This window comes from Salmo salar, chromosome 09, assembly GCF_965601325.2.
Source record: "Salmo salar chromosome 09, fSalSal1, whole genome shotgun sequence".
NCBI lineage: Eukaryota > Metazoa > Chordata > Actinopteri > Salmoniformes > Salmonidae > Salmo > Salmo salar.
Genome location: NC_138299.1, coordinates 72,086,693 through 72,113,801, shown reverse-complemented (window position 1 = coordinate 72,113,801; position 27,109 = coordinate 72,086,693). Strand labels below are relative to the sequence as shown.

At 43.0% G+C, this 27,109-nt stretch overlaps 2 protein-coding genes across 2 annotated transcripts; one reads left to right on the top strand and one right to left on the bottom strand.

Moving 5' to 3' along the window:
* Positions 1 to 956: 956 nt before the first annotated feature.
* Positions 957 to 10,949, top strand: LOC106611661 (uncharacterized). Its single transcript, XM_014212102.3, has 2 exons — positions 957 to 1,090; positions 6,795 to 10,949. The coding sequence occupies exons 1-2, from the start codon at positions 988 to 990 to the stop codon at positions 8,567 to 8,569; spliced, it is 1,878 nt and encodes a 625-aa protein (XP_014067577.1). The 5' UTR covers positions 957 to 987; the 3' UTR covers positions 8,570 to 10,949.
* Positions 10,950 to 11,610: 661 nt separating this feature from the next.
* On the bottom strand, positions 11,611 to 26,884 carry LOC106611660 (equilibrative nucleobase transporter 1). Its single transcript, XM_045723889.2, is given in 13 exon segments — positions 11,611 to 14,967; positions 18,732 to 18,816; positions 18,818 to 18,850; positions 19,300 to 19,486; positions 19,892 to 19,999; positions 20,587 to 20,730; positions 20,894 to 21,012; positions 22,902 to 23,041; positions 23,141 to 23,233; positions 23,498 to 23,574; positions 23,759 to 23,805; positions 25,640 to 25,769; positions 25,949 to 26,884. Coding segments are annotated over 13 exon segments (1,470 nt in total). The 5' UTR covers positions 26,136 to 26,884; the 3' UTR covers positions 11,611 to 14,847.
* Positions 26,885 to 27,109: the final 225 nt, after the last annotated feature.

Sequence of the window (27,109 nt, the reverse complement as noted above, 5' to 3'; positions counted from 1 at the left end):
ATGGACAGTAAGAGGCACTCTTTCCTCTGGTCTAAAAAATATCCCAATTGCCCTGTGTAGGGTGCTGTCTTTTGGATGGGATGTTAAACGGGGGACTTGACTCTCTGTGGTCACTAAAGATCCCATGGCACTTATTGCAAGAGTAGGGGTGTTAACCCTGGTGTCCTGGCTAAATTCCCAATCTGGCCCTCATACCATCATGGTCACCTAATCATCCCCAGCCTCCAATTGGCTCATTCATCCCCCCTCCTCTCCCCTCGAACTATTCCCCAGGTTGTTGCTGTAGATGAGAATGTGTTCTCAGTCAACTTACCTGGTAAAATAAGGGTAAAAATGACCCTACTGAGTATTTTCCACCCCAGTTTATTTGAGACAGGTAGTACGTTTTTCCCCTCCACAGTCCATTTACAGTAAATTGCATTGTGGGCTATGAAGGGGTGGAGTAAAAAGCCAGCAACAGTCTGTATGACAAAGTCCCCCTCCAAAACGATTTAGTAGAGACCTGCCTGAGTATCCCCTTCCCCCCTAACGTTTACTCCAGACTCGTAGTTTAGTTTCTTCTCTACAGTCCAACATGTACAGTATTTCATATACAGTGAATTGCATTGGCAGCTATGGAGGGGCCAGCAACATTTCCGATGGCCTAGCTTTTTGTATTCTAGGAATTGTAGTGAGTAGACTGGAATCTAGTTTTATGGACACACAATCTATAGTTTTTCCTGTACAGTGCAATATTTGTATGTGCTGTATACAGAAATGTGTTATTCTTTATTTGACCTTGGGACATGTTTTAAACCCACAATTTAATGCAAATGTCACTTAAATATGAACAAATATGAATCATTATTAATGTTTTGACAATTATTTTTCATATATCATGAATAAATACAGGTTATTGACACGTTTCTACTACGTGGGGGACTTTTATTTTGAAAATGTCCTGCTTTCCTCTCGTCTTGTCGCCAGCCTGGTAGCTTGTTGACAACAATGGGCGATAGTGAGCAGGTAGAGTGGAAGTTTATGAAATTATACCTTACCGATATTGTAAAAACTATTTCGAATAAATCTGCTACACGGAGGTCGAAAAGAAGTAAGTGGCTTGCTAATGTATCCATAAAATGTTAACGTTACAAGCTAGCTATTAGCTGCTTTATGTTTCATCAAACGCAGAATCATCAGGCAAGCAGGCAATGAGTGCAAGGCGGGTTTTTAAGCTTACACTGCAGCCTGAGTTAATTAAGCAGTAAGGCCCGAGCAGGGGTGGTATATGGCCAATATACGACGGCGAAAGGGTTGTTCTTCAGCCAGACGCAACGCGGAGTGCCTGGATACAGTCATTAGCCGTGGTATATTGGCCATATACCACAAACCCCCGAGGTGCCTTATTGCTATTATAAACTGGCTACCAACGTAATTAGAGCAGTAAAAATACGTGTTTTGTCATACCAGTGGTATACGGTCTGATATACCACCGGTGTCAGCCAATCAGCATTCAGGGCTCGAACCACCCAGTTTATAATACCTGATAGAACAGCACAGAGGCACATATATGGCTATTCCCTGCACACAAGTCTGGTCAACCTTAGTGAGGCCTAAATGAATACATCATAACTTCATTGGGGATTCTTGTTTGAAACAGTTTCTGTTTAATTATCATTGGAAAACCTAATGAGAAATACAACACATTTAGTCCATAGAAACTACACTTTGTATTTCATTCTACTCTACACTGCAAAATGACAGCATAATGCTCTCTCCACCATGCAGTTTACACTCATTAAATAATATCTTCAATACCGATCATTAAAGATATTTGTATCTACATGTTTTATACAACTCCGTAAATCCCGTATTGATAGAGATGTTCCAGAAATAATCTTAGAATGATAAATGTTTTTTTTACAACTTGTTGACAAAAACACAGATAATGCATTTTAGAAAACTAGGTACTAAGATAAGAGTTTTTCAGTTTCATTTTGGTGAAGACATTTGTGAGTTTACTAGCAATTATAAATATTTGGGTATTTTTATTGATGAACATATTACCTCGCTATACGGAACATCAGCCCTAGCCGACTCAGCAAGTAGAGCTCTTGGAGTTATAGGAAAAACATAAACACTCAAGGATATTGGTTATGCTACGTATTCCAAACTGTATCACACATGTCTGTGTCCTGCTCTGCACTATTCAGCAGGAGTGTAGGGTTCTAAGAGTTATTTTAAAAACGAACATGACCACAACAGAGCAGTACATTACTTTTTAGGTGTCCACAAGTTTGCACCTATACTTGCAATAACTGGGGATATGGGCTGGGAACCCTGTGAGGTGAGATGGAAGGCATGTATGGTGAGACTTTGGAATAGACTGTTGGATATGCCAACTGCCAGAATAGCTAGTAAAGTTCTTTAATGGGATCTATCCATAGGAGAGCCTGGGCAACTGAAATGTCTGACCTTTTTCAACAGTCTGACTGTGAACATCTGTATGAAAACAAAATGAAGGGAGACATAGATATGATTAAAAAACAACTGATGATGCAATATGAAAAAAATGGGTGGAGGAGATGAATCAAAAACCCAAATTGAGAACCTTTTGTTTGATTAAGGGTGAATTGGTGTGTGTGAGATATATTATGTATAACCTACCTAAAAGCAAGAGATCGCTATGTGCACAGATAAGATCAGGGATATTGTCTCTGCGTATTGAAACAGGTCAGATCAGGGATATTGTCTCTGCGTATTGAAACAGGTCAGATCAGGGATATTGCCTCTGCGTATTGAAACAGGTCAGATCAGGGATATTGCCTCTGCGTATTGAAACAGGTCAGATCAGGGATATTGCCTCTGCGTATTGAAACAGGTCAGATCAGGGATATTGTCTCTGCGTATTGAAACAGGTCAGATCAGGGATATTGCCTCTGCGTATTGAAACAGGTCAGATCAGGGATATTGCCTCTGCGTATTGAAACAGGTCAGATCAGGGATATTGCCTCTGCGTATTGAAACAGGTCAGATCAGGGATATTGTCTCTGCGTATTGAAACAGGTCAGATCAGGGATATTGCCTCTGCGTATTGAAACAGGTCAGATCAGGGATATTGTCTCTGCGTATTGAAACAGGTCAGATCAGGGATATTGCCTCTGCGTATTGAAACAGGTCAGATCAGGGATATTGCCTCTGCGTATTGAAACAGGTCAGATCAGGGATATTGCCTCTGCGTATTGAAACAGGTCAGATCAGGGATATTGCCTCTGCGTATTGGAACAGGTCAGATCAGGGATATTGCCTCTGCGTATTGAAACAGGTAAGATCAGGGATATTGCCTCTGCGTATTGAAACAGGTCAGATCAGGGATATTGCCTCTGCGTATTGAAACAGGTCAGATCAGGGATATTGCCTCTGCGTATTGAAACAGGTCAGATCAGGGATATTGCCTCTGCGTATTGAAACAGGTCAGATCAGGGATATTGTCTCTGCGTATTGAAACAGGTCAGATCAGGGATATTGTCTCTGCGTATTGAAACAGGTCAGATCAGGGATATTGTCTCTGCGTATTGAAACAGGTCAGATCAGGGATATTGCCTCTGCGTATTGGAACAGGTCAGATCAGGGATATTGCCTCTGCGTATTGAAACAGGTAAGATCAGGGATATTGCCTCTGCGTATTGAAACAGGTCAGATCAGGGATATTGCCTCTGCGTATTGAAACAGGTCAGTATTGTGGTGAAATGGAAGAGGAAACACTATGTAACTATTGTGACCTGGAAGAAATAGAGAATGAAACTCATTTTATCCTCTACTGCCCTTTCTGCCACGATATACACTTGCTCTTATTCCAGAAAGCACACCAGATATATCCTGGCATTATGTGGCTGAGCGATGAGGAGACAGACCACCAGATATATCCTGGCATTATGTGGCTGAGCGATGAGGAGACAGACCACCAGATATATCCTGGCATTATGTGGCTGAGCGATGAGGAGACAGACCACCAGATATATCCTGGCATTATGTGGCTGAGCGATGAGGAGACAGACCACCAGATATATCCTGGCATTATGTGGCTGAGTGATGAGGAGACAGACCACCAGATATATCCTGGCATTATGTGGCTGAGCGATGAGGAGACAGACCACCAGATATATCCTGGCATTATGTGGCTGAGTGATGAGGAGACAGACCACCAGATATATCCTGGCATTATGTGGCTGAGTGATGAGGAGACAGACCACCAGATATATCCTGGCATTATGTGGCTGAGCGATGAGGAGACAGACCACCAGATATATCCTGGCATTATGTGGCTGAGCGATGAGGAGACAGACCACCAGATATATCCTGGCATTAGGTGGCTGAGCGATGAGGAGACAGACCACCAGATATATCCTGGCATTATGTGGCTGAGCGATGAGGAGACAGACCACCAGATATATCCTGGCATTATGTGGCTGAGCGATGAGGAGACAGACCACCAGATATATCCTGGCATTAGGTGGCTAAGCGATGAGTAAAAATTGAAATGTATTTTTTTTTGTCCATTGTGTATTTCTGTTTGCGAGAATATTTAGATGAAGCCTGGAATAAAAGAAAAAGGGCTACCTGTAATTAAATTCTAAAAGTATTTATCTTCTATGTGGTTAATGGCGTGTGTATATAGATTGTGTATTGGCTTGTCTCCCATATGAATCTTCTATGTGGTTAATGGCGTGTGTATATAGATTGTGTATTGGCTTGTCTCCCATATGAATCTTCTCTTTGTGCCAGACTGGGTTCAAGTGACTTCTGTTTCTTTGTTTTCTGTATTTATTTATCTGTATATGTTATGTATGTGTGTATATATATACAGTGTGTATGTACAGTTGAAGTCAGAGTTTACATACACCTTAGCCAAATACATTAAAACTCATTTTCACAATTTCTGACATTTAATCCTTGGAAAAAATCCCTGTCTTAGGTCAGTTAGGATCACCACTTTATTTTAAGAATGTGAAATGTCAGAATAATAGTAGAGAGAATGATTTATTTCAGCTTTTATTTCTTTCATCACATTCCCAGTGGGTCAGAAGTTTACTTACACTCAATTAGTATTTGGTAGCATTGCCTTTAAATTGTTTAACTTGGGTCAAACATTTCGGGTAGCCTTCCACAAGCTTCCCACAATAAGTTGGGTGAATTTTGGCCCATTCCTACTGACAGAGCTGGTGTAACTAAGTCAGGTTTGTAGGCCTCCTTGCTCGCACACGCTTTTTCAGTTCTGCCCACATATTTTCTATGGGATTGAGGTCAGGACTTTGTGAAGGCCACTCCAATACCATTTTTCCACAACTTTGGAAGTATGATTGGGGTCATTGTCCATATGGAAGACCCATTTGCGACCAAGCTTTAACTTCCTGACTGATGTCTTGAGATGTTGCTTCAATACATCCACATAATTTTCCTCCCTCATGATGCCATCAATTTTGTGAAGTACACCAGTCCCTCCTGCTGCAAAGCACTCCCACAACATGATGGTGCCACCCCCGTGCTTCAGGGTTGGGATGGTGTTATTTGGCTTGCAAGCCTCCCCCTTTTTCCTCCAACCATAACGATGGTCATTATGGCCAAACAGTTCTATTTTTGTTTCATCAGACCAGAGGACATTTCTCCAAAAAGTACGATCTTTGTCCCCATGTGCTATTGCAAACCGTAGTCTGGCTTTTTTTATGACGGTTTTGGAGCAGTGGCTTCTTCCTGCTGAGCGGCCTTTCAGGTTATGTCGATATAGGACTTGTTTTACTGTGGATATAGATACTTTTGTACCTGTTTCCTCCAGCATCTCCACAAGGTCCTTTGCTGTTGTTCTGGGATTGATTTGCACTTTTCACACCAAAGTACGTTCATCTCTAGGAGACAGAACGCGTCAACTCCCTGAGCGGTATGATGGCTACGTGGTCCCATGGTGTTTATACTTGCGTACTATTGTTTGTACAGATGAGCGTGGTACCTTCAGGCGTTTGGAAATTGCTCCCAAGGATGAACCAGACTTGTGGAAGTCTACGCATTTTTTTCTGAGGTCTTGGCTGATTTCTTTTGATTTTCCCATGATGTCAAGCAAAGACGCACTGAGTTTTAAGGTAGGCCTTGAAATACATCCACAGGTACACCTCCAATTGACTCAAATGATGTCAATTAGCCTATCAGAAGCTACTAAAGCCATGACATAATGTTCTGGAATTTTCCAAGCTGTTTAAAGGCATAGTCAACTTAGTGTATGTAAACTTCTGACCCACTGGAATTGTGATACAGTGAATTTTAAATTAAATAATCTGTAAACAATTGTTGGAAAAATTACTTGTGTCATGCACAAAGTAGATGTCCTAACCGACTTGCCAAAACTATAGTTTGTTAACAAGAAATGTGTGTAGTGGTTGAAAAACGAGTTTTAATGCCTCCAACCTAAGTGTATGTAAACTTCCGACTTCATCTGTATGTATGTATATTATTTTACTGCTCTAGGGATGTAATTTACTATTATGTATAGATTTTTACCTTAGATTGTCTTTATTTAAATGTTTTATTTTTTACTCTTTATGCGATGCGCATTGCAGAGAACACCGGAAGAAGAATGATCATTTAATTACCATAGTGAATTATTGTAATGTTTGTTTGTGTCAATTAATCCCATAAGGGATGGGTTGCCAATTGGCGATTTGACAAGAAAATAAAATGTAATTCCTTCATTCATGTTGTTTTTCATAACTTTGGAATTATAAAAATAAAAAACACATCTAAAACCACCCCTCTGTTTCCCACAGAACCGGTTTCCTATCATGAAGAACAACAGCCAGAGGTGGCCACTCCTCAAAGCTCTGAGAGGCAGCTGAGATCTCCTCAGAGAAACTCCCGGAGGCAAAGTCCCAGGACGCATTCTAATGTTCTAAAAGAACAAGAGAGGGGCTTTTCTCCCGTGTCTGGTTCTGGGGAGGAGAGCGACAAGGAGGCCTCCCCACCGAAAAGGAGGAACAGAATAAGCAGCTCCAAAAAGACAAGAACAAAGTCTCCCTCAAAGGATTGTGATGACTGTTCAGGGGCCGAGCCTGGTGAACACCTAGAAGAGAGCACAAAAACAAAATGTAAATATAGCAACTCAAAAAAGAAAAGGACCAATATTTGCTGCAATGAGGAGGATAATGACAATTTGTCAGATGAACAAACTGTGGTGGCTTCCCCCAGAAAAAGGAGGCAACGTAGTGACTTCAATGTATTTGAAGCGGAGCCTGAGGAAGTTGTGGAGGAGGAAACTGAAGTGGCCTCTGCTTCTAAGAGGAGGAAGCAGGGCAGCCCCCTAAAAAGAACTATGCCTCGTGGAGAGGACAAAGCTGAAAGTGATCATTATGAATTGGTAGAACAGGCTGAAGAAACTCCCCCTAGAAAAAAACGTAGCAAGTCTAAAAAGGTAAGAACCAGGACTCACTCCGAAGACATGGTGGAAGTTGAAAGTGCCCACTTCAAGATGGAAGAACACGCTGCAGCTGAAGACACTACCCTCAGAAAAAGACAGAGGAGGTCTAAGGACCTAAGTGAGGAGAGTGACCAAGGCTCCCAGACTGAGCCTAAAGACTTAAGTGAAGAGGAGTGGCACTGTTCTGACCATTCAGAGAAGGAGACTGAACAGGAGATGTTACCTGCAAAGAGAAAAAGAGGACCCAAGAGCAAGAACACAATGAAGTCAGATTCTGAAAACGTCACTGTTAAAAAGCGAGGCAAAAAGCAAGGTGCCACGGGTTTGAAGGCACCAAGAATAAGATTCACACCACCTATAGAGAAAAGGATAAGGGTGAAAACACTTCATAATTGCAGATTCTGTGAAAAGGTCCTGCCAAACAGGGCTGCGCTGAGTAGGCACCTTCAGCATCACACAGGGGAGAAGCCTTACCACTGTGAAGAGTGTGGCAAAGACTACGGCAGCAAAACCACCCTGAAGATTCACAACATGCAGGTTCACCACAAGGGGACAAAGGACTTCATATGCAATGAGTGTGACCAACAGTTTACCCACCTCACATACCTCAAACGCCACATGTACTCCCACACGGACAAGGACAAGAGGCCACACCTGTGCAATGTGTGCGGGAAGCATTTTATCCAGAAGTCCCACCTGGACCGCCACAAGATGATTCATACCGGAGAGAAACCATTCAGCTGCGAACACTGCGCCATGGCCTTCAATCGGCCGGAGTACCTGCGGATGCATCTGAAGTTACACGTGTCGGGTAGTGAGGGGCCAAATATGGCAGAGCAAGAGAAGACGAAGTGCACAGAGTGCAACAAGAGTTTTGTCAACCCGAAGTACCTCAACATCCACATGAGAATGCACACTGGGGAGAGGCCATACAAGTGCGAGCACTGTGCCAAGAGCTTCACCCAGACCAGTATTCTCAACGCGCACCGACGTACGCACACCGGAGAAAAGCCACACAAGTGTAAGGTGTGCGGCTGCTGCTTCACCCGTCGCAAGTACCTGGAGGATCACATAGGCAGAAAGCATGGGTCTTTACAGCAAATGAAGGAACAGCAGGATGAACAATGACAACACTGGGTGTTGTGTGGTAATGTAATGTTATGTTACGGTGGGGTCTGGCATTGTTGGATGCCTTGATAAAGATGAGCAAAAAAGACTGTATGAAATAAATAATACAAAAACTGAGCTATATTGTATGCAACATTTTTGTATTTATTTTAGGGATGGATCCACATTTACATAATGGGTACCTGGAGGAATGCTTTTTACATTTCAGTCCAGAGGAGTGTTTATTATTATTTTTAAATCTAGTTCAGGGGACATTTTTTGTCATTTGTAATTGATGAAATGTCTGTATTTCTCAGTGTTTTAGAATGAGTTGCTTATAAGTGTATATATGGACATGTGCCCGATGCCGCCCCTCATCTCTGATTCTCTGCTGGGCGTGCAATATCAAGTGTGCCTCTAGGCTATTTAGTGTGGTCTCAATCAAATGATCCATACACTATAGGCTACGAAGTGCATGCTGGGAGAAGCAGAGAACAAAGTTATGTTTCTAAGGTAGCTGCTGGGATGGTTTAAATAAAACTAGACTGCATTAGACACTGCAGTGGATATTCCAACCCTGAGCCCCGACCTGCTCTTATGGCTGTGTTGTTTAGGCATATGGTTCTTCCGATTTTGTTGTTGTTGTTGTTGATTAGGTCTAGTAAAAATCCTTCGCCTGCACTTATGGACTGCCCTCTTCAATTCAAACCACAGGTTTTCAATCGGGTTCAAGTCTGGAGACCTGATGTTGATTTTGTGGTCAATTACCCATTTCTGAGCGGATTTTGATGTGTGCTTGCGGTTATTGTCTAGCTGGAAGATCCAGTTGCGGCAACCAGCTTTTTTGGCTAAAATGTCCTGGTCCTTGGTAAAGTTCATGATGCCGTTGACTTTTACAAGGACCAGTGGAAGCAATATAGTCCCATAACATCAAAGTTCCACCACAGTGTAGTCCATAAGCGCAGATGATGGATATCAAGGATCTGGGAAGATTCTGTATGGAGGAATGGTATAAGATCCCTCCCAATGTGTTCTCCAATCTCATAAAACATTATAGAAGAAGGCTCAGTGGTGTTGTCCTAGCAAGGGGAGGGTGCTGGATTATTTAAAACAGGGGATCCAATCATTTTGATCCCTATCTTTTTGAGATTTTTTTATATGTTAAACAATCTCTTTCTCTGAGCAAATGTATTAGTATAAAATAATATCCATTTTCATTTTTTTAGTATACTATATAGTTCAGTATTTGTATTCTTTTTTTATAGTCTTTTTTGTTCATCTTTGTCAAGGGATCCAATAATTCCAAACTCCTCAGTATGTAGAGAAGCTCAGGCCAGGCTGAACTGTTGCCTGCGGTCTGTCTTGTGATGCTGCAGAATGTTAGTTTCCTGTCATGCCATAACAAAATTACTCTATTGGCTTTATAGTGGTGCCCATTCTGAAAATGGATATGTAGACTTAAAGATCATTCATTTGAGTCCTCAAGTGATCTTTGATGATACACACAATTGTAATGTTTTTATTGGTTTTCCATACAGTGCCCTCTGTAATTATTGAGACAGTGAAGCATTTTTTTTCTTCATTTTGGCTTTATACTTCAAAAGTTTGGATTTGAAATCAAACAATGACTACGAGGTTAAAGTGCAGTCAGCTTTATTTTTAGATTTTTTTTTCATCCATATCTTGTGAACCGTTTAGAAATTACAGCACTTTTTGTACATAGTCACCCCATTTTAGGGGAGCACTAATGTGTATTGAAGTAGTAAAAAGTTGAGTATTTGGTCCAATATTCATAGCACGCAATGACTACATCAGGCTTGTGACTACAAATTTGTTGGGGGATTTGCTGTTTGTTTTGGTTGTGTTTCAGATTATTTTGTGCCCAATAGAAATGAATGCCAAATAATGTGTTGTCATTTTTTCATTTTTTTGGAAAGAGCCTGTGATATCGCTTCCACTTTTGGACGTTAACAAGGCGACACTCCATTTTAACTCCTCCCTCCACATTTACTGGATTGGTTGAACAGTTCAGAAGAGAACCTCCCCCGACAGTTCTTTTTATTTTCTTCTGAAGACCAGTATGTAGGGGATCTTGTTTCAGGCATTTCTTTTATACCTGCTACATTAGGTTAGGTCAGAGCCAGCCTACATGAAGACATTATCAACTTTGATACTCTGATTGGTTACATTTGTTAGAGACCACTCGATCGCTGACTAATTTGTTTTGCACAACGTCCCTCAAATGACTTCTAGGATGGCAGTTTCAGACTTAATGTAGCGATTGATAGAGCAGAGGAAATAAAGTATTGGTGAGTCGTCAGGTAAAGTATACTGCATTATATGCATAATACAATGTGAAGTAATCCCTTCTACAATAAATACAGTACATTCCCAATACAAATGTAATGGTCTCTTCAATGTTGTTGACTTCCATGCTTAAGGCATAGGTGCTCTAACTCTTTTATATATACCAGACACTCAGGTATATTCAGTGTGGTGCTGATCGTGCTGTGCAACACTTGCTTTCTCATACAAAATCGCCAGTGAACCCAATAAAGGTTATTGCTGTTATGTGATTAGTTAATTTAATGCTTTAAAACACCCTCATCATGACATGGTTTGTTCACAGGAGAGGTAAAGGCCATCTGGAAACAGGCTGTTTTACCCAGTTAAAACCAGTAGGTGGTAGACCGGTACAGCCTTTACTGACAAAAATGATCTCTCAGACTCTCGAAGAGAGCCGTTTTGAATTATTTGGGAATTGGAGACATTGGGGACCCAGGGTGGAACATGTGGTCAGTTCAGTATGTGTGGTTATGTTGAAAGCCAGACGTTATGAGATTATCTGAGCATCTTCTTGCTCCCGTCCAACTGAGCAGTTTCTCCGATCTGTAAATGACTTAGAATTCCTAAAATACATCAAACTGATTATCACATTCATTATTCTAAACGGCGTAATAAACACTATATATGTTTTCCTTGACTGCCTGGATCCTACAATGTAAAACATGAGTGTAGGGGTTTGGGCAGCAGTGTCACAGTGCACGGTTAGTTAACACTGCTTTAAGAGGCAAATCAAATTTTATTGGTCACACACATGGTTAGCAGATGTTTTTGCGAGTGTAGCGAAATGCTTGTGCTTCTAGTTCCGACTGCAGCAATATCTAACAAGTAATCTAACAATTCCACAACAACTACCTTATACACACAAATCTAAGTAAAGGAATGGTATAAGAATAAATACATACAGTGGCAAGAAAAAGTATGTGAACCCTTTGGAATTACCTGGATTTCTGCATAAATTGGTCATACAATTTGATCTGATCTTCATCTAAGTCACAACAATAGACACACACAGTGTGCTTAAACTAATAACACACAAATTATTATATTTTTCTTGTCTATATTGAATATATAATTTAAACATTCACAGTGTAGGTTGGAAAAAGTATGTGAACCCCCAGGCTAATGACTTCTCCAAAAGCTAATTGGAGTCAGGAGTCAGCTAACCTGGAGTCCAATCAATGAGACGAGATTAGAGATGTTGGTTAGAGCTGCCTTGCCCTATAAAAAACACTCACAAAATTTGAGTTTTCCATCCACAAGAAGCATTGCCTGATGTGAACCATGCCTCGAACAAAAGAGATCTCAGAAGACCTAAGATTAAAAATTGTTGACTTGCATAAAGCTGGAAAGGGTTACAAAAGTATCTCTAAAAGCCTTGATGTCCACAGTAAGACAAATTGTCTATAAATGGAGAAAGTTCAGCACTGTTGTTACTCTCCCAGGAGTGGCCGTCCTGCAAAGATGACTGCAAGAGCTCAGCGCAGAATGCTCAATGAGGTTAAGAAGAATCATAGAGTGTCAGCTAAAGACTTACAGAAATCTCTGGAACATACTAACATCTCTGTTGACGAGTCTACGATAGGTAAACCACTAAATAAAAATAGTGTTTGTGGGAGGACAACACTGAAGAAGCCACTGCTGTCCAAAAAAATCATTGCTGCATGTTTGAAGTTTGCAAAAGAGCACCTGGATGTTCCACAGCGCTACTGGCAAAATATTATGTGGACAGTTGAAACTAAAGTTGAGTTGTTTGGAAGGAACACACAACACCGTGTGGAGAAAAAAAGGCACAGCACACCAACATCAAAACCTCATCCCAACTGTCAAATATGGTGGAGGGAGCATCATGGTTTGGGTCTGCTTTGCTGCCTCGGGGCCTGGACAGCTTGACATCATTGACAGAAAAATGAATTCCAAAGTTTATCAAGACATTTTGCAGGAGAATGTGAGGCTATCTGTCGGCCAATTGAAGCTCAACAGAAGTTGGGTGATGCAATAGGACAACAACCCAAAACACAGAAGTAAATCAACAACAGAATGGCTTCAACAGAAGAAAATATGCCTTCTGGAGTGGCCCAGTCCGAGTCCTGACCTCAACCTGATTGAGATGCTGTGGCATGACCTCAAGAGAGCAGTTCACACCAGACATCCCAAGAATATTGCTTAACTGAAACAGTTTTGTAAAGAGGAATGGTCTAAAATTCCTCCTGACCTTTGTGCAGGTCTGATCCACAACTACAGAAAACGTTTGGTTGAATTTATTGCTGCCAAAGGAGGGTCAACCTGTTATTAAATCCAAGAGTTCACATACTTTTCCCACCCTGCACTGTGAATGTTTACACGGCGTGTTCAATGAAAACGTATAATTGTTTGTGTTATTAATTTAAGCAGACTGTGTTTGTCCATTGTGACTTAGATGAAGATCACATTTTATGACCAATTTATGCAGAAATCCAGGTAATGCCAAAGAGTTCACATACTTTTTCTTGCCACTGTATAAATATATGGATGAGCAATGACTGAGCGGTATAGGCAAGATGCAATAGATGGTATAAAAATACAGTACCGGTCAAAAGTTTTAGAACACCTACTCATTAAAGGGTTTTTATTTTGACTGTTTTCTACATTGTAGAATAATAGTGAAAACAAACTATTAAATAACGCATATGGAATCATGTGGTAACCAAAAAAGGGTTAAACAAATCAAAATATATGTTCTATTTGAGATTCTTCAAATAGCCACCCTTTGCCTTGATGACAGCTTTGCACACTCTTGGCATTCTCTCAACCAGCTTCACATGGAATGCTTTACCAACGGTCTTGATGGAGTTCCCACATATGCTGAGCACTTGTTGGCTGCTTTTCCTTCACTCTGCGGTCCGACTCATCCCAAACCATCTCAATTTGGTTGAGGTTGGGGAGGCCAGGTCATCATTTGTAAAATAGCCCTTACACAGCCTGGAGGTGTGTTGGGTCATTGGCTTCCATCTGGCCACTCTACCATAAAGGCCTGATTGGTGGAGTGCTGCAGAGATGGTTGTCCTTCTGGAAGGTTCTCACATCTCCACTGAGGAACTCTAGAGCTCTGTCAGAGTGGCCATCAGGTTCTTGGTCACCTCCCTGACCAAGGCCCTTCTCCCCTGATTGCTCAGTTTGGCCGGGCGGCCAGCTCTTGGAAGAGTCTTGGTGGTTCCAAACATCTTCCATTTAAGAATGATGGAGGCCACTGTGTTCTTGGGGACCTTCAATTCTGTATACATTTTTTTGGTACCCTTCCCCAGATCTGTGCCTCGACACAATCCTCTCTCGGAGCTCTACGGACAATTCCTTCGTCCTTATGGCTTGGTTTTTGCACTGTCAACTGTGGGACCTTATATAGACAGGTGTGTGCATTTCCAAATCATGTCCAATCAATTGAATTTACCACAGGTAGACTCCAATCAAGTTGTAGAAACATCTCAAGGATGATCAATGGAAACTGGATGGACCTGAGCTCAATTTCGAGTCTCATCGCGAAGGGGCTGAATACTTATGTAAATAAGGTATGTGTTTTTTTTTTCTATATAAATTTGCCCAAAGAATTCTAAAAACCTGTTTTCACTTTGTCATTATTGGGTATTGTGTGTAGATTAATGAAGATTTTATTTTATTTAATCCATTTTAGAACAAGGCTGTAATGTAACAAAATGACTAAAAAAGTCAAGGGGTCTGAGTACTTTCCGAAGGCACTGTATGTATGAAAACACCCTTGAATAAAAGTGACATTCTGTACTGTCACCTAATACAGTATAAAACATTTGATCTAAAATCCAAAGTGCTGGAGTATAGAGCCAAATAAAAGTTTCAGCTTCACTGTCCAAATAAATATGTAGGGGAGTGTGTATATTCAAACTGGTGTTTTAATGGAGGAGTGAGGGCTGAAATGACCGTTTGAAAGTATTTTTAGAGCTGGTCTAAGAGGAAGGTGAGTCCTTGGGTTTACCCCTCCGGGCTGCCGGGTCACGACAATGCAGATAGACACAGACAGGATGGATGAAGGCCAGTAGGCTGAGTAACGTCAGAGCTATGTTCACCTGTAGAGGGAAGAGAGAGAAGAAAGAGAGGAGGAGGTGGGGGAAGGGAGATGGGGTCACCACTCTGCAATAACTCCACTTAGAACATAACGGTAAGCTGAAAAGCTCTACCAATGGCCAGTGTTGGGGAGTAGTGAACTACATATAGTTTAACTAGTCATTTAATGACAGTAGCTTGGCGGTCATTGAAATAAATTCAAATCTTGGTAGTGTTTTCAGTAGTTAATAACTTGTTTGCCATTTTTGTTTTTTAAATGTTTTTACATTTTTCCTTTATTTAACTTCTATGGGCTAGGTGGGATGTGACCGTCCCACCTGCGTGACACACTATTCAACAGCCAGTGAAATAGCATGGCGTGAAATACAAAACAGCAAAAATCTCAATTTCATTTTCTCAAACAATCAACTATTTTACACCATTTTAAAGATAAACTTCTCGTTAATCTAACCACATTGTCCGATTTCAAAAAGGCTTTACGGCGAAAGCATAAAATGTGATTATGTTAGGACATAAACTTCACAATAAAAACCACACAGCCATTTTCCAAGCAAGGACATGCATCACAAAAAACAAAAATACAGCTAAAATATTCACTAACCTTCGATGATCTTTATCAGATGACACTCCTAGGACATTATGTTTCACAATACATGTATGTTTTGTTCGATAAAGTTCATATTTGTATCCAAAAACAGCATTTTACATTGGCGCGTGATGTTAAGAAAATGTATTCCCATCAAAACTTCTGGTGAATGTGCACATCAATTTACAAAAATACTCATCATAAACATTGATAATTTATAACAGTTATTGAAAGAATTATAGATATACTTCTCCTTAATGCAACCGCTGTGTCATATTTTAAAATAGCTTTACGGAGAAGCACATTTTTCAATATTCTGAGTACATAGCTCAACCATCAAAGCAAGCTATACAGATACCCACCAAGTTCTGGGGTCAACTAAACTCAGAATTAGTATTATAAATATTCTCTTACCTTTGCTGATCTTCGTCAGAATGCACTACCAGGACTCCTACTTCCACAAGAAATGTTATTTTTGTTCGAAATACTCCCTATTTATGTCCAAATATCTCTGTTTTGTTCATGCGTTCAGATCACTATCCAAAGGCATAACGCGCGAGCGCAGTACCAGAGACGAAAAGTCAAATAGTTCCATTACCGTTCGTAGAAACATGTCAAACATTGTTTACAATCAATCCTTAGGGTCTTTTTAACATAAAACATTGATAATATTCCAACCGTACAATAGCGTATTCATTCAAGAAGAAAAAGGAGGGGCGCGCTGGCGGGCTCGCGCATCACCAAGTCCTTTCTCCTCAGGCAGTCCACTCATTGACTGAGCTCCTATTTTCTGCCCAGTAACAGGAGAAGGATGAAACACGTTTCTAAAGGCTGTTGATAGCCAATGGAAGCCTTAGGAAGTGCAACGTGACCCCACAGACACTGTAGTTTCGATAGGGATTCAAAAGAAGAACTACAATTCTCAGATTTCCCACTTCCTGGTTGGATTTTTCTCAGTTTTTTTTCCTGCCATATGAGTTCTGTTATACTCACAGACATCAATCAAACAGTTTTAGAAACTTAAGAGTGTTTTCTATCCAAATCTACTAATAATATGCAAATATTTTACTCTGGGCCCGAGTATTAGGCAGTTTACTCTGGGCACGCTTTTCATCCGAAAATGAAAATACTGCCCCCTATACCTTAAAAAGTTAACTATGCAAGTCAGAACAACTAGGAAAAAAGAAAAAAACATGTTTTTCAATGATGGCCTAGGAACAGTGGGTTAACTGCCTTGTTCAGGGGCAGAATGACAGATTTTTAGCTTGTCTGCTCGGGGATTCGATCTTGCAACCTTTCGGTTACAAGTCCAACGCTCTAACTACTAGGCTACCTGCCGCCCCATGTAGCAGTGTTGCTAACCAGTGTTGGGGGAAGCTACTCTGAAAATATAGTTTAAGAAGCTACTAATTAATTCACACTGGAAGAAGTTATGCTTCACTAAAGCTACCCTTAAGAAAAATATACTTTACTTATTAAAGTGATTTTGAAAAAGTAGTTCACTAACTTCCAAACTACTAAATATGATATCTAAATCTGAAATGTCATAGACAACAAATAACAAGAACAAATCACCCTGGAGTCAGATGTTAACAGATGTGTAATCACCCTGGAGTTTGATGTTAACAGAATGTGTAATCACTCTGGAGTCAGATGTTAACAGAATGTGTAATCACTCTGGAGTCAGATGTTAACAGAACGTGTAATCACCCTGGAGTCAGATGTTAACAGAACGTGTAATCACCCTGGAGTCAGATGTTAACAGAACGTGTAATCACCCTGGAGTCAGATGTTAACAGAACGTGTAATCACTCTGGAGTCAGATGTTAACAGAACGTGTAATCACTCTGGAGTCAGATGTTAACAGAATGTGTAATCTCTCTGGAGTCAGATGTTAACAGAACGTGTAATCACCCTGGAGTCAGATGTTAACAGAACGTGTAATCTCTCTGGAGTCAGATGTTAACAGAACGTGTAATCACCCTGGAGTCAGATGTTAACAGAACGTGTAATCACCCTGGAGTCAGATGTTAACAGAACGTGTAATCACCCTGGAGTCAGATGTTAACAGAACGTGTAATCACCCTGGAGTCAGATGTTAACAGAACGTGTAATCACCCTGGAGTCAGATGTTAACAGAACGGGTAATCACCCTGGAGTCAGATGTTAACAGAACGGGTAATCACCCTGGAGTCAGATGTTAACAGAACGGGTAATCACCCTGGAGTCAGATGTTAACAGAACGTGTAATCACCCTGGAGTCAGATGTTAACAGAACGTGTAATCACCCTGGAGTCAGATGTTAACAGAACGGGTAATCACCCTGGAGTCAGATGTTAACAGAACGTGTAATCACCCCTGGAGTCAGATGTTAACAGAACGTGTAATCACCCTGGAGTCAGATGTTAACAGAACGTGTAATCACCCTGGAGTCAGATGTTAACAGAATGTGTAATCACCCTGGAGTCAGATGTTAACAGAACGTGTAATCTCTCTGGAGTCAGATGATGTTACAGAACGTGTAATCTCTCTGGAGTCAGATGTTAACAGAACGTGTAATCACCCTGGAGTCAGATGTTAACAGAATAGTGTAATTTAGTCTCTTAAACACAAAAACGATGTATTAAGTGAGAAGTAGGCAGGTGTGATGCCGAAAAAGAAAGGAAATTCTTGCCTACTTCACCCATATTTTTTTGGGGCCAAAAAAGTAGTGTGTAGTTCAAGTAGTTAGCTACATCACTACATGGCAAACAAGTAATGAACTACTGAAAACACTACCTAGATTAGAATTTAGTTCAACTACCACCAAGCTACTGCAAAATGTAGTTAAATGACTAGTTAATTTCCTTTCTTTTTCGGCATCAGACCTGCCTACTTCTCACTTAATACATCGTTTTTGTGTTTATTTCAAGTAAATTACTTTTTCTGTTAACATCTGACTCCAGAGTGATTTATTCTTGCTATTTGTAGACTATGACATTTAGATATGATAATTTATCACAAAGTAACTTCAGTAAATTAAACTAGAGTTTTCTTAAGGGTAGCTTTAGTGTAGCTTGACCTCTTCCAGTGTGAAGTATTCGGTAACTTGTTAAACCATATCGTCAAAGTAGCTTCCCCAACACTGCCAATGGTAAAGGTAGTATATCTGGTAATTCTAACGACAGTAGCTCCACTCACGTATAGTGGGTCTCCTCCCAGCACTCCTTTGACCAGGATGAAGCAGGGGTACTGCAGCAGAGAAACCACTGAAGACAGAGCCATGACCATACAGCTTCCCAAAGTGACAGGGAGGAAAACTACACACACACACGAGAGAGAGAGAGAGAGAGAGAGAGAGAGAGAGAGAGAGAGAGAGAGAGAGAGAGAGAGAGAGAGAGAGAGAGAGAGAGAGAGAGAGAGAGAGAGAGAGAGAGAGAGAGAGAGAGAGAGAGAGAGAGAGAGAGAGAGAGAGAGAGAGAGAGAGAGAGAGAGAGAGAGAGAGAGAGAGAGAGAGAGAGAGAGAGAGAGAGAGAGAGAGAGAGAGAGAGAGAGAGAGAGAGAGAGAGAGAGAGAGAGAGAGAGAGAGAGAGAGAGAGAGAGAGAGAGCAGAGAGAGATCATTTAATTTATTTGTTACTTCGGTACAAAAGTATGACGCTAAGAAGGTGTTGGCGTCTGTCCATGCTCCCCTTATCCTGTTCCATTATGTTTGTTATTGCGAACAACTGGTGTGTGTGTGTGTGTGTGTGTGTGTGTGTGTGTCTCACGCAATGCTGATGAATGCTGCATGGCCTCCGTAGAGGAAGGATCGGTTGAGGACCTGCAGGATGAAGGTGAGATACTGGAGGGGGAGGAAGGGGGTGGAGGCACAGATGGAGAACAGGACACACTGCAGAGCCGTCAGGGTCAGGGAGAGCACCGACGCACGCAGGTCTGCCTCCTTCTCACTCACTCCTACACACACACACACACACACACACACACCAAATACACCAAACATTTACAGTATGTACACACACAAGAAACACATGTACACACACCAAACATACGTACCCACACACACAATGACGCAAATCTCTATTCAATTCCGTCTTCTCCAGGACATTTCTACGCCACCTCCGACTACCACTTCCCTTACCCCCCTCCGAGCAGTAATGTAAAGTCAGAGGCTCTTCAAGCCAAATGTTCCTACAGTAAAATGTAATAAAAACATACAAAATCTGGAGAAATACAAATCTGACGCTGGTACGAGTCTAAAAACGGTCTTAGTGTGTTTGGTTTGGAGTGTGAGTGTGAGTGTGTGAGGTTTCACGTGTGTTGTAGGGGGGTTGTAGTAGTGAGTATAGGTGAGGTTGGTACCGGGGGTCCTGGGCTTGCCCTTGTGTCGGTCCATGATGAGGCCGTTCCAGGGGGCACACAGCACCCCACACAGCTGGGTCACAGCAAACGCATTGGTGTACGTGCTCACTGCAGGGACAAACAGAGCGGAATAAGGACATGATTAAAAAGAGAGAAGGGTAGCACTTTAAAGTAAATGTCTGTGAACATCTACCTTTTAAAAGTCAATATTATGTTAACTCATTCCCAAATAATGTTGTTGACTCATCCTATACTTGTATTTGTGGCCAAAACATCAATTGGAGAAAAAAAAACACTTTAAAAAACCCCACCTCAAACTATTTTCTCAAACAGACCGTTTCAAAAATGCTTGCTATTTCCTAATAGAGGATGATGTCATCCACCTGAGAAGGATGAGCTGGCCATTCAGCGGTCTACTCACATTAATATTTTTAATGACCTCTATACGCCCACACCATTCCAACACAGAAAAGCTGCTTTTTAACATACTTAATAAATAAAAAAATTGGAAGGAAAACGATTAAAATTATTGTAATTAATTATACGTCATATTTCATAGAAATCTGGAAACAATGGACAGTAACTTTAAAATAAAGGGTAACACTTTAAGTCAACTTTATTAAACACCAATAAGATATTTATAAAACGTTTAAGACTGAACTATAATGCCTGTCAATAGACAATTGTGTGCGTACCCAGAGAGGTTTCTCCCTGGGTCAGTCTCTGCAGCATGGGGTTGAGTGTGCCGATGAACAGGTAGTGCCTCAGCTGCATGACAGAAAGCCACACCAGGTGCCAGATGAAGAACTTGGAAAGGAAACACTCCCAGAAAGTAGCCACTGAGAAGAGGAGGGGGTAGGGGGTTAGAGAGGTCAAATCAGTTACAAATTCACATAAGATTATGCAATTGTAGTGAACAAGGTCTGTACGGGCAACTAATCCTGAATATTTGGGACCAGGGAACGAGCAGAGCTGATATCAAGGTAACCTAAATCTACACACCTTTCTCTGCGGTCTCCTTGTTAAAAGGCATTTCCTCCGTGACGACATCCCTCTGCATGTTGCCATTGGCTGCTGCCTGCTCTGGGCTGAAGGTCTTGGCCTGGCCACAGCTCTTCACCCTGTCACAGGAAGTAATGGCAACACTGGTTAGAGTCACACAGGGAGGCCAGACAGACCAGACCTACAGGGGGTGTTGCTGGGGGTCTCTAGTATTTGTTGGACCTTCTTCTAAGAGCAACAAACATTCAGCAGACATTTATTCCCTTCTGTCCCTGGGTCTATTTTCTGTCCAGCCGCTGTGCTGTGGAGGGAGGAGGGATGTGTTCTTACCCGTAGGTGTAGCCCTCAGGGAGGGGGTAGGGTTAATCATGTAAAGGTCCCGTGTGGCTCAGTTGGTAGAGCATGGTGTTTGCAACGCCAGGGTTGTGGGTTCGATTCCCACGGGGGACCAGTACGGAATACTTTTTTTTTATTAATGAAATGTATGCATTCACTACTGTAAGTCGCTCTGGATAAGAGCGTCTGCTAAATGACTAAAATGTAATGTAAAAATGGGATGTGTTCTTACCCATAGGTGTAGCCCTCAGGGAGGGGGTAGGGGATGTGTACTTACCTGTAGGTGTAGCCCTCAGGGAGGGGGTAGGGGATGTGTTCTTACCCATAGGTGTAGCCCTCAGGGAGGGGGTAGGGGATGTGTTCTTACCCATAGGTGTAGCCCTCAGGGAGGGGGTAGGGGATGTGTTCTTACCTGTAGGTGTAGCCCTCAGGGAGGGGGTAGGGGATGTGTTCTTACCCATAGGTGTAGCCCTCAGGGAGGGGGTAGGGGATGTGTTCTTACCCATAGGTGTAGCCCTCAGGGAGGGGGTAGGGGATGTGTTCTTACCCATAGGTGTAGCCCTCAGGGAGGGGGTAGGGGATGTGTTCTTACCCATAGGTGTAGCCCTCAGGGAGGGGGTAGGGGATGTGTTCTTACCCATAGGTGTAGCCCTCAGGGAGGGGGTAGGGGATGTGTTCTTACCCATAGGTGTAGCCCTCAGGGAGGGGGTAGGGGATGTGTTCTTACCCATAGGTGTAGCCCTCAGGGAGGGGGTAGGGGATGTGTTCTTACCCGTAGGTGTAGCCCTCAGGGAGGGGGTAGGGGATGTGTTCTTACCCATAGGTGTAGCCCTCAGGGAGGGGGTAGGGGATGTGTTCTTACCCGTAGGTGTAGCCCTCAGGGAGGGGGTAGGGGATGTGTTCTTACCCGTAGGTGTAGCCCTCAGGGAGGGGGTAGGGGATGTGTTCTTACCCATAGGTGTAGCCCTCAGGGAGGGGGTAGGGGATGTGTTCTTACCTGTAGGTGTAGCCCTCAGGGAGGGGGTAGGGGATGTGTTCTTACCTGTAGGTGTAGCCCTCAGGGAGGGGGTAGGGGATGTGTTCTTACCTGTAGGTGTAGCCCTCAGGGAGGGGGTAGGGGATGTGTTCTTACCTGTAGGTGTAGCCCTCAGGGAGGGGGTAGGGGATGTGTTCTTACCCATAGGTGTAGCCCTCAGGGAGGGGGTAGGGGATGTGTTCTTACCCATAGGTGTAGCCCTCAGGGAGGGGGTAGGGGATGTGTTCTTACCCATAGGTGTAGCCCTCAGGGAGGGGGTAGGGGATGTGTTCTTACCCATAGGTGTAGCCCTCAGGGAGGGGGTAGGGGATGTGTTCTTACCCATAGGTGTAGCCCTCAGGGAGGGGGTAGGGGATGTGTTCTTACCCATAGGTGTAGCCCTCAGGGAGGGGGTAGGGGATGTGTTCTTACCCATAGGTGTAGCCCTCAGGGAGGGGGTAGGGGATGTGTTCTTACCTGTAGGTGTAGCCCTCAGGGAGGGGGTAGGGGATGTGTTCTTACCCGTAGGTGTAGCCCTCAGGGAGGGGGTAGGGGATGTGTTCTTACCCATAGGTGTAGCCCTCAGGGAGGGGGTAGGGGATGTGTTCTTACCCGTAGGTGTAGCCCTCAGGGAGGGGGTAGGGGATGTGTTCTTACCCGTAGGTGTAGCCCTCAGGGAGGGGGTAGGGGATGTGTGTTCTGGGTAGCAGGAGGAAGGTCCTGACCAGGTGGATGACGCCACACGCAGCCAGGAAGAGGAAAGAGGCACGTAGAGAGATCCCAGCCTCAAATAGCAGCTAGAGAGAGACACGAGGGATGGAATCACCATCATCTTAATTAACTCATGGACAGCTACCAACTGATAGTCTGTGGACGGGTGTGTTTAACAATGTTACCTTGATGATGAGGAAGAGGGCGGAGGAGGAGTCGAAGGCACCATTGTAAAGGGTGATGACGGTGGAGCGAGTGGAACCAAACAGGTTGCCTATCTACAGGGGGTCACAGAGAGGGGAAACATAACTCGCTGGGCCTGAGTGTCTGAGTGTCTGATTTTTCTCATCAGTACACACCACAGACTGACAAAACCCCCAGGTCAAATGGAAGCAAATGTATGGCCCAAGGCAAGGTTGTCCATGGTTACATCAAGGGTATGTTCTCAGTCACGGTCCTCTTTGTTTACTGAGAGAACCCTGAGGACTGCTGTGTACATGACTGATGTTTATTCAGGAGGTCATAAATATGAGAGGATGGACCTGCGTGTTGGTGACCAGAAACAAGATGCCTCCCACAGCGATGAAGGAAAGCGCCGGGAAGAGGAGAGAGGACAGAGCTGAGAGAAGAAAAAAACAACAGACTTATCCCTCTTGAGATCTTGCGAATTGCTGATGAAAGTGTAACGATCTTTTCAACTGTTGATAAAAAATATATCAAACTCCATGGTGTTGGAGTAAGCTGTGCCATCAAACCTGTTTTTCTCAAATAGTATTACACTATAGAAAAGTCAAGGATTTTACCTGAACTTGAAAAGGCCACAAACAAGGCACCAGTGGTGTACAGTGATCTGGAGAATAAGAATAAGTGACCACAACCATCATGTGAATTCAACCAGGCGTGCGTGCACACACACACACACACACACACACACACACACAGAGGCAGGGGTTAATGATAAAACAGACTCAGGTTTAACTCTAATTCTTTCCCCTGGTTCTCCCTCCTACTGTCCTAGCCCTGTTCTGAGAGCCTTTAGCCTATTCTACTGTGTGTTTCCTGGCCCTTACTAGGAGGTGCAGTTCCCATCTTCACCTCTCTCTCCAGTCTCCTCTCTCTATTCTACTTTGTTTTCCTGGCCCTCGCTAGGAGGTGCAGTTCCCATCTCTACCTCTCTCTCTAGTCTCCACTCTATTTGCATTGCTTCTCTTTTCATTTCCCCTCTACCCATAGCAAAAACATCTGGAATGGCTTCTGATTGGCTCAGCCAATGTTGTTGCGGATTTGTAATCTGTGGCTATGAAATGTTGTTCAGTAACTGGGTCTGTGCCACATTAACCCTGGTTGGCCCATTCCAACCCCATCAGCCCCAAGCTCAACCACACTCTGAACAATCACAGTCAACATAACTCCCAGCCCTCGCTCCTTTCAACTATAGCTCTAAATCTCTTCCACCCTATAACTCTTCCACCTTGTCCAACTTCATTCATCTTTCTTAGTTACTACACAACTTCTCCATTTATTTCACATTCCCTCTTTCTGTCTCTGTTTGGCACCTCCACTCTCTGTCCATTCCTAACCTCTGGCACTCGTTCTCTGGCTGTCACATAGACACCACCCCCTGGCTCTGTCTTGCACCGTCTCTTGGCACTAAGCGCTGAGTCCGATCTACTCAAACAAGAAACTAGAAGCTAGAAGCCCAGACAACTCACCCCCTGTCCCACCACTTTCCCTTGGGCTCGCTTTTCAGTCACTATATCTCTCATGTCCTTCTGCCTACTCTCTCTCTCTCTCTCTTTCACTAACACACACACACACACACACACACACACACACACACACACACACACACACACACACACACACACACACACACACACACACACACACACACACACACACACACACACACACACACACACACTTTGCCTTTCCCTTGCTCTTCCCAGAGCTCACTCCACATAATGTGAACAGACACCAAGGGAAATAACAGGATGTGACAGCCAGAGAACGAGTGACTTAGCACTGGAGAGTACACACACATGCTTTATACAGTCACTTAGATACCAAAACTAGGGAGAACGATAGACAGGGACAGAGAGAGAAATTGTTGGAGAGAGTGGTAAAGAGAGAGACAGACAGAGGGTTCTCTGTCATGGCTAAGGCAATAACAGCAGATGGGGTGCTTCATAGATCTGTGTCTTTCTTTGACGGTCTCTGTCTAACAGCCATGAAATCAGCCACATTAGGTAACACAGACGAGACACAAAGAAGTCTCAACTTCCATGAGATTAGGCACTTATTAAAGCCTCATTAACTTTGAACAGATTCCTTAACATTTAACAAGACTTCATTGTATACCGTCTTCACGTAAGGCCAAATCCTTGAGGGCAACTCAAGGCTGAGCGCAAATTAGTGGCTGAGATCAACGGAAGACTTGCGTGAAAGGTCAAGTTACAGTCCCAAGTTAAGATAAGACAAGAGTCATGTAGCTGGATTCAGTACCTTGTTTTAGTGACAACACTGCATTTGACTGTTTTACATTCTCTCTGCCAATTGTCTCCTGCCAGATTGTTATCGTTACTACAATTGACATCTAACCATCAATCATGGTTGAATATAGGTTATGAACCCTGTGCAGCTTAGTGATGCTTTATAATATGTTTATTTTAAAAAATACTTACATTCCCAGCAGCCTGGCTACCATGGTGCCGAAACGGTCGAACAGGAAGCCATTGGGCAGAAGTAGAAAGTTGGTCATGAAGGAAGCGATGGTGAAGATGAGGGAGAACTGTTCATCCTGACCACTGCAGTCTGAAACACACGCGCACACACACACACAGGCAGTCAGAAAGCTGTCAGTATGGACAGGTGTGTGTGTGTGCGCATGAGATATGTATTTGTATTGTAAGCTCTACTGTGAATTCCCCCCAAAAAATGCTACATTTGAGAATGTGCTCCAAACCGAACGTTGAGGCATCTCAGACACTGACCTAGGAATTGCATTCCATTGACCCCGGGGATGTTGACACACAGGTAGCTGAAGTAGCCTTCTGTCTTCAGGACGAACACCAGGGAGGCCCAGCCGAACACGACCCCTGCAAAACAAAGGCACTCCAGCAGCCCTGTGACCAGGGTCAGCCACCTCCGCAGCCCTGCCCCTCCCTCACACCCGAGCATGGTCTCGTAACGCGCACACACACACACACAGCACCCGCTATTTCACCCTCTCTCTTTTTAAGCTTCCCTGGTGGTCACTTCACTGAAGAGAGAAAACAAGAAAAAGAGAAAATCAGGACTGAGAAAATAAAAAATAAAAAGACCCTCTCTCTCCTCTGAAAGTGCTTTCAAATGTCAATGACTCTCTTGAATGCCTTTTTTGAATAGAATATAACCTAAATAATGCTTTCCTGTGTCGTTGTGACGCCTGGCCATTGCATTTTGCTGCAGTCGTATTGAATGCAAACATAGTAATACTCCAACACCGCCAAAGAAACAAGACACATAAAAAAAACTGCCCCACTGCAGCATTCATTATTTCATTTATGTGGAAAAATGAACCCTCACTACATTACTCACGGTTCAGAACAATTCCCCCAGCCACTCATATGAACTCCTTCTCTCTCTTCTCTTAACTCTCTTTTTCATACTTTATTATAAGCCTTCCTTCCACCCAGTCTCCCCTCCCTTCAGTTCAACCCCTCCTCTCCCACAAATCCCTCGCGCTCTCTTCACAGGAAGTAATATTGTCAGGGTCTTGTCTGAATGCGTACACATTAAATGTGAACCCTGGTGTACCGGATAGCCCCGCGGATGCCGTGGTCAAGGCTAGGATGGCTCCAGTGTAATGAGTGGCGCTTACTCAGGTGTTAAGAAGTGCGTATCAGAGCGAGAGCCTAATGTTTCTCAGGTACTTCTTTCGGAATTTTAGTTTAATCTCTCCGCAGAAGCGAGTTACAGGGATGGTAAAAACAGCTTGATTGCCATAGCAACATCAGGGAAACTTGGTAGAAGGGAGATGTATAGCAGTTCTGCAGCATCTTTAATTGAGCCTCTCATTCTCCTGAATTGCCAGGTTAACTGTACAGGAAGCTCTGGGGACAGGTCGTCTGGATACCGGAAAGCCAATCATTTAGCAGACAACAGTTCTTGAG